Genomic DNA, 8,399 nt, shown 5'->3' on the forward strand with positions numbered 1-8,399 from the left:
TTTAAACCGTCCTTTTCCCATGGCCCGTGGAATCAAGAAAAATAACACAGCCACAGATTTGAATCCGCCTGCGTGCGATTATTCACGTCAGCTCCATTCGCCTTATCTTTTGGACAACAGCAACAAAAAAAATGTCCCCCTTTTTCTCCGCAAATTGTAATTAAATACTTTTTTTATCTGCGGACGACTTATATTCTTAATGACACGAATTAAAAACATGCAAGCCTCGTGTTAATTCCCATCCCGAGAGCGTTTCTCGAAACTCCCCTCATTTCTTGCGAGCGAAATGATTCACGTTTTGTAGAATAAAAACAACAAACTCACCTGTTAAATGATTCCCGGTGAACTCGAAGTCGTCGTCCTGGTCCCAGTGCTTCAGCGATAGGTTGGATAAAGGCGTTGCATTTGCGAACTCGAGATTAGCGAAGTGCCAATCCAAAATCTGTCGGTCCTTCGATGAAAGGTATACATCACTAAAACGAAAATTCATTATTAAATTATTATTTAAGGAATTTAGTAAGGATAAGTACCTGGGTGGATTTGATTCCAAAGCTTTAAGCTTCTCCTCGATCTCCTGCGCCTGCTCCTGCAGCTGATCCCATTCCTTAGAGCTAGATTTAAGATCCTTTAAAGTGCAACGATATTGAAACTCCGTTTTAATATCCCGTTTCTCGATCAGCTCCCATTCCTTGAGCCGCACATTCATCTCCTTCATATTTTCTTTCACCTCAACCAGATGCTGCTGATTGCTTTTCAACTTGTCCTGCAGCGATATTACAGCCTGCAAGTGCTGGATCTGTTTCTCCTTGTTGTGCTTCTCCTGAAGCTTTATAACCCATTCCAAGGCCTGCCCGAGGCTTACCGGCTTATTGCCGGCGTAATTGAAATCCAATTGGTGAGACAAATAGGATGTTGCTTCAAGCAGTCGATTAAATTCTCTCTCCACCATCTCGTCCTTATCCTTGTCCACTGTGACGCCAGTGGACTGGTATAGTGGGCATTTTTGTCTGATCCTGTGCAGCTCCATATCAATCTGCTTACTCAAAACAGTCACAGGGTTTCCTCCAAGACCAGTTACAACCATCGCACCCAAATCCGCAATGTAATTACCTTAAAAAATATCATTAGTCAAATTCTCAAAACTGAAACCTGAATAGTACCTTTTCTGAAAGTGGCAATGCGTCCACCGACGCGATCTCTAGCTTCCAATACGATAACTTCCAGACCAAATTGCTGCAGTTGCTGAGCAGCAGCTAACCCAGCAATACCTGCTCCAATGACAATTACCTTCCCATACTTCTGTTTAGGTAAAGGTTTCAATCTCGTGAATACCCCGAAATTAATAAAACCATTCCTCTCCAAAAACGTGTGCACTCTTTTAAGCAAAGTGACATCACTGTTAAAAGGAGGTTCTACCTTCTCCATGGCCTGTTCAACAATAAGCTGCTGCTTAGGATTATCCAGCCAAAGCTGCAAAATTCTGTTCCTTATATGCAAATACACCTTGACAGTCTGCAGTGCTGCTTGTGAGATGTCCGGGAAGCAAGCAGCCTCTGTAGAGGTCATTTTATCAAAAGGCATTCTGCTCTGGAAAGCTGCTCCTTCCAATCCTGAGAATAAATCCTTAATAATAGGATCATCCAATTCAGATTCCCCTTCATCAAATTTCCTTCTCTCATCCACTTTCACCTCTTTCTTAGCGCTGTCTTCCTTTTTAATAATCTCTTTCTTGCTTTCATCCTTTTTGATCTCTTCTTTCTTCACATCACTCTTCTTCAGATCCTTCTTTGGTTCATCCCTTTTGATCTCTCGTTTCACCTCCTCCTTTTTCACATCCTTCTTTGGACCTCTCACTGTCGGACTCTGCTTCTTCTCATTCAATGTAACCCTGGGTCTGCTGTCTGCAGCCTCCATCTCTTCTTCGAGGTTATTGTATTTATCCTCCATCTCCCTGTACTCAACCTGCAAAAGGCTCTAGCATTAACACATTCAAGTGGTTTCTATGAATCATACCTTCGCCTTCTTCCTCCGACTCATTTTCGATTCAATTCTGCACGATTCACAGCGAACGTAACCACAATAAACAGATATTTATTATTGATCTTTGCAACGAACCGCACTTGTTTATTATTTGTTTACATGTAGATTAGGCAACTCGTTATACAACCATATGGAAAATTTAAAAGTACCAATTTTATACAGTAATTTTAAATATATGAAAATGTTATATAATAAATTACTTATATTCTTATACAAACTTATTATTTCTGATACAAAACTATTATAAATATGATTTATATTTTAGTTAAATATGAATAGGCAACTTCTTGTTTACCAAAGTCAAAGGAAAATTATACTACTCAACCAACATTAATTTAAAATATTTAAAAGTATGGAAAAGTAATTGGAGTTAATTAAACAAAAAATATTTATAGATCCTTCTATTTATTTGATTTCTATTTCATCTAATTACATGAATTCATAACACTAATTCTATCAAACTCGCAGTTTTACTATTTAATTAAACGTTGATAGTTTAAGTTCTTCCCTTGGATAAATCATGAACCATTTTCTTGAAAATCAATACGTTCTTTCCATTTGCCTCTTCGTATCCAGGTGCAGTTTCCTTGACTTTCTTATACCATTTCAGTATGTGCTGATACTGTGACATATCAAAATCCAGTTCATCCAAAGAACTTATGTATGCCACTAGAGAAAGATCAGCAATCGTCAAAGTACTTCCAGCTATGAAAGTGTTTTCTGTTAAGAAATTTTCAATCATCTTGAGAACCTTATGGATCTTTGGAATCGCGGCTTTGTTTAATGTAGAGTTCTCAAAGAACACTGGAAACTGAAATTGCATGTTATTTAATAATTATTTTGAATTTTTGTTTATATGTATTTACATAGTAGTCAGTCAGTTGTGGGTATAAAGCGATGACTTCAAAATATAGTCTTTGATCAACCATTGCTCTCTTCTTGGGATNNNAATTGTTGGTACAGTGTGCAATGGATTTAGCTGAAAGAAAATAATGATTGCAGTTATTCTTTCTATATATAAATTAACAACTTCCTTGGCTTATTCTTACAAGTGTTAAGAAAGTTAAATTCAAACTATTTACCTTTAAAAATTCAGGTTCGAATTGTTTGCCTTCCATAAGATCTGTCAGCTTATAATTCAATTCCACGCCAAGGGCTATGGCAGTCAACATGACAGCCCTGCAAGGTGCGCTACCAGGAACGTAGTAGAAGTCGATGGTCATTTTTGAAACAAGTGTCTTAGCTCTGTTATTTTGATCAATATTTATACTATTTTATCATCTATTACGAGTTTTAATAATGCATTGTTTCTACGTGATTGGTGCATTTATAATAATTAGTCCAATTAGTAAAAATACAATAATAATGGAAATACAAATTATGATATATTTATATAATTGCTCTATTATTGTTACTGCTTCGTTAGATATAAAAATAAAAATGTATCTTCAATATTATCAAGACCTTTAGCTTATGGGACTATGGGCTCATACTGTTTGTTGGACCTGGACTAACACTCTTTAGAGATTTTGAGCTAACACTGTTTGAGGGCCTTGGATTGACACTGTTTTGAGAGCTCTGGACTAACACTATTTGAGGATCCTGGATTAACATTGTTTACTCGCGCCAGAAAAAAACAGAAGCGGTGCTACTGATCGGAAGGAGGAAAACAAGACCAATAAAATTTACCATATCAGGCACAGAAATAACACCGAAAAAAGTCATTAAATTCCTGCCGAAGTCTAGCAAGCTCCTATATGGGAACAAGCAATGACAGTTTTAAGCTATAAGAAAGCGCTAGAAACGGTCCAACGAAGAGGAGCAATTAGGATATGCAGCGCGTATAGGACAATTTTCCGAGACGCAGTGTAGGTAATAGCTGGTGTGCCACCAATAGAGCTCCTTGTTCTGGGGAGAGGTGAGAGGCAGAGGGGCGCGACCAAAGCGGATGCTAGAGACAAACTGCTGCAAAAATGGCAAGATAAATGGCACAGATCGGAGAAAGAAGCCTGGACTCGGCGCCTTATCCCACAAATAGGCCCTTGGTTAAGCATAAAGCACGGTGAAACAACATTTCACCTGAGCCAGGCGCTGTCTGGCCATGGATGCTTTGGCAAGTACCTGCACTTCATTGCGAAGAAGGATGATGAAAGGTGCTGGTACTGCGAGGAGGACGATAGCCCTGAGCACACGCTATTTAGATGCTGCAGATGGTTTGGAAGGAAGCACAAGGCGGAGGCAGAATTGGGAGTCCATAAAATGTTATCAGTGAAATGCTGAAGAGTGCGGAGAGCTGGTATATTGTAGCGGCGTACATATCAGAGATGCTACTAAGCAAAGAAGAAGACTAGCGGAAGCTGCATAGGGCCTACAAGTACAGTGGCAGTGGAGACCAGCATTAACATGACCTAAAGGAAATGCTCTGAGTTAACACTGTTTTAAAGCTTTGGACTAACACCAGTACTATCCATTTAACACAAGTTTGGATTATTTGTGTTTATGGGCTGCAACCCAAAAAGCCTAAATCTGCTCAATTTTATTTAAAATGCAATAGTTCACAAATAAATTTTAATTCGTTTCTCTTTCTTTAACTATGAACTGTAAATTGAGAATTAATTTTACCTTAACTCTTTGAGTGGCCAGAAATTCCTAAATTTCTAGACCCAACAAATTTATAGACAACTTTGTCAACTTGATAATCATCGGATTGTACGGCCTATCAAGATTCATCCCTTGACTTACCAACCAAGTTAAATGGCAATTCCTCTATTTTGAACATTTTCTAGAAAATTATTTTCAATAGTTCAAACATGATTGAGATCATAAATATGTATTTGGTAATAATTCATTTAGTGACCAAATAATAGCAATAACAACAATGAACAACATTTAAACAAAAGGACGAAAGAAAATATTGAAGAATTCTTTAACATATAAATATTGCTACTAGAATCATTTGGAATAAGGAATGAGAATAAGAATTAGTAGTTGTAGTAGTTTCGTTTCATAAATTTATTATTAATGACTTCGTTCTTTTAGATCATTTAATAACATTTTTCAAATTAATATACAAAAAATTCAAAATGTACAGAAGTCAAAGGAAAGTCAAAGTATTTTTTTATATAACATTAATATTGAACTAAATATACATTTAATTAATTACATTAAAAGTAGTATTTCTCAAATATATTTAAAACTTTTAATTTTGTAGAATGTATTTAACTTATTAACAATCAACTCGATATAAATTAATGAAGTTTATTATAAATTTTCTTAATAAATAAATTGCTTTAACGTGTCTACCATATAATTTATAATTAAAATATTTTGTTTTAAACATAACAGAATGAATAAAAACGTATAGACAATATTCAATATTCCTTTACTATGGTTTTTAATAATTTTAATTATCAATTTCGCCTTCATCGAAGCTAAATGCAGAGAAGCTCTCCCAGGTGGGAAAATATTACAAAAAAGAAGGAGAATTATCAATAATTGTTTAATTTATTTGAAACAAAATTTAAACATAATAATAATTATTCATCTACATTATTTCTACAATGAGTAATAACAACATTTTTTTAAATTAATCCAAACAGTCTTTTTAAGTTCTTCCTTTGCATAATTCATGCACTTTGTCCCTAAAATTCAAAACGTTCTTTCCATTTTCGTCCTCGTAACCGGGCGCAGATTCTTTAACATTCTCATACCATTTTATTATATTCTGGTATTGAGACAAATCAAAATCAAGTACATCCAAAGTACTTATGTAAGTGACTAAAGATAGATCAGCAATGGTCAATGTCCAGCGAAGAAAGCTGTTTTTCCCAAAAGATTATCAATAATGTTTAGAACACTGCAAATACCTGGAATCGCAGATTTGTTTAGCAGTGATTCCTCAAAGAACACTGGAAACTAAAAATTATGTAAATATATATACAAAATGTATTACTTTTTGGATTTTATTTACAATGTAATCTCTGAGATGCGGATTCAGAGCTACTAGTTCGAAGTACAACCTCTGATCTACCATCGCTCGTTTCTTCGGATCCTTTGGATATAGTGCATCAGTTTTTGCATATTTGTTTACTAAATAAGTCATAATGACTCTGCTCTCTCCTAGACTAAGATCTCCATCCTTCATTGTTGGTACAGTGTGAAGTGGATTCATCTAAAAATTATAATTTTTATATTAATTAGATACAATAATATCTGGGTCTTATTCATTTGCTGCAGTAAGATCTAGGAACCACGAGGTGGGGCCCACAAAAAATATTGGAATTAGAATATTTTTTTGTTGATGTGCCCACGACAACCGTTGCTAGGTGACAAGTTTCGTTGAACAAATTTATGTTTCATAATTAGTGAAATTGATGTACCTTCAAGAAGTAAGGTTCAAATTGTTCACCTTCCATAACGTTTATGAAATTCAGATTCATTTTCAAATCGATGGCTCTAGCAGTCAGAAGGACGGCCCTGCATGGTGGACTACTTGGAACGTAGTAAAGTTCTACAACATTGTGAATTGTGAATTTATTTTTTAATGTATGTTATTTTATAGTCAAATGCTTGCAGTTATTTTTTGTTCCTTTGTAATAACTAATTTATTTATAATGATCCTAATTATAAACAATAACAATAATATTATTTTTAGTAATTATATTAAAAAAAAGATTTTGTTGTTGAGTATTTATATAAGTTATAGAAGTACTCAAGAAATTGGCCAGATGTATGTGTATGATATAAAGAAATAGAACGTTTGTATTATTTATAAAATAAAAACTTTTATTAGAGCGTGCATTTTATGACAACTTTACAAAATCAAAGTATTATGCGTTTATTTGAGTTCTCTTTAATTTTTTTCTGTGAATTAAATATGTGCAGAAATCGGATGGTGCATCGTCTATCTGCCCTTCATCAGATTGTCGACGAGAGCCTTGAAGGCAAGAACGTTCTTGCCGTTGGCCTCCTCGTAACCTGGAGCGTTCTTCTTAACGACATCCAACCACCTGATGATGTTCTTGAAGGAGGACAGATCGAAGTCGACCACTTCCAAGGTGGTGACGGTGGCGACGAGTGTCAAGTCGGCGATGGTCAGTTGTTCACCGGCGGCGTAGGTGGACTTGGACAAGAAGGTGTCCAGGAATTGGAGAGCATCCATGATCTTGGTCTTCTTCTCAGGGTCGAAGGCGGCACCGGCGAAGTAAACTGGGTACTGTAATTTATTGTTAGTTAGTTTGATTACACTTCTTTTTCTTATATTGATGAAAGTAACTTACGTAGTAATCAGCCAAACGCTGGTACAATGTTCCCAAGTCGAAGAACATCCTTTGGTCAACGACGGCGCGCTTCACCGGGTCCTTGGGGTACAAGGAGTCGTCCTTGCCGTACTTGTTAACCAAGTATCCCATGATGGCGCGGCTCTCCCACAGACTAAATCCATTATCGTTGATAGTTGGAATAGTGTGTTGTGGGTTGATCTAAATAAAAATTACAAAATACATTCATACAAATTGTTCTAATATACTTATTTCATAATTTTAGTAAACTTTTACTTTGAATTTCGACCGGAAAATGCATAAACATCATTCAAATTAAGAAATTTCCTGTCATAGTTATATTTCCATTACACATTATTTACATATGCTTCTTTTCTCTATAATTATATAGAAAATGACTGTACATTAATGTTCTATAATGATGCAACAAAAACATCGTGAAAAACTATTGTTTTCATAAACATTACAATTTGCTTTTTTCTAGAAACAATGTTTATCAAAATCTATATCCCATTTTGATTGGTATTTAGTATTTGTAATTAATTGACAGTTTCAAAAAGTATCCATATTCTATAATGATTCATGTTTTCAAGTTTCGCACTGATTCTTCAAGAAACAATGTTTATAATAATCTATGTCACGTTTTTGATATTTAGAATAAACTATTTATAATGTCACATTTTCATTGATATTCAGAATTTGTAATTCATTGATTGTTTGAAAACAATGATTGCAGTTATTCTTTCTATATATAAATTAACAACTTCCTTGGATTATTCTTACAAGTGTTAAGAAAGTTAAATTCTTAATTTAAATTCAAACTATTTACCTTTAAAAATTCAGGTTCGAATTGTTTGCCTTCCATAACATCTGTCAGCTTATAATTCAATTCCACGCCAAGGGCTATGGCAGTCAACATGACAGCCCTGCATGGTGCGCTACCAGGAATGTAGTAGAAGTCGATGGTCATTTTTGAAACAAGCGTCTTAGCTCTGTTATTTGATCAATATTTATACTATTTTATCATCTATTACGATTTTTAATAATGCATTGTTTCTACGTGATTGGTGCATTTATAAT

The 8,399-nt window shown here is 34.9% G+C and overlaps 3 protein-coding genes across 3 annotated transcripts; all 3 read right to left on the reverse strand.

Moving 5' to 3' along the window:
- Positions 1–324: 324 nt before the first annotated feature.
- LOC108560657 (lysine-specific histone demethylase 1A-like) lies at positions 325–2,127 on the reverse strand (the record flags this gene model as incomplete). The annotated part of the gene is given in 4 exon segments (XM_017918299.1): positions 325–473; positions 531–1,110; positions 1,161–1,962; positions 2,014–2,127. Coding segments are annotated over 4 exon segments (1,555 nt in total), but the record flags the coding sequence as incomplete, so codon positions are not given.
- Positions 2,128–2,444: 317 nt separating this feature from the next.
- LOC108560650 (glutathione S-transferase 1-like) lies at positions 2,445–6,560 on the reverse strand (the record flags this gene model as incomplete). The annotated part of the gene is made up of 5 exons (XM_017918291.1): positions 2,445–2,851; positions 2,907–3,019; positions 5,907–5,955; positions 6,011–6,211; positions 6,420–6,560. Coding segments are annotated over 5 exons (819 nt in total), but the record flags the coding sequence as incomplete, so codon positions are not given.
- Positions 6,561–6,802: 242 nt separating this feature from the next.
- LOC108560655 (glutathione S-transferase 1-like) lies at positions 6,803–8,307 on the reverse strand. Its single transcript, XM_017918297.1, has 3 exons — positions 8,149–8,307; positions 7,320–7,520; positions 6,803–7,255 (listed from the first exon to the last, which is right to left on the reverse strand). Exons 1-3 carry the CDS (start codon positions 8,287–8,289, stop codon positions 6,944–6,946), a joined length of 654 nt encoding a protein of 217 aa, XP_017773786.1. The 5' UTR covers positions 8,290–8,307; the 3' UTR covers positions 6,803–6,943.
- Positions 8,308–8,399: the final 92 nt, after the last annotated feature.

This window comes from Nicrophorus vespilloides, unplaced genomic scaffold (genome assembly GCF_001412225.1).
Source record: "Nicrophorus vespilloides isolate i.1.1-1 unplaced genomic scaffold, Nicve_v1.0, whole genome shotgun sequence".
Taxonomy (NCBI): Eukaryota; Metazoa; Arthropoda; class Insecta; order Coleoptera; family Silphidae; genus Nicrophorus; species Nicrophorus vespilloides.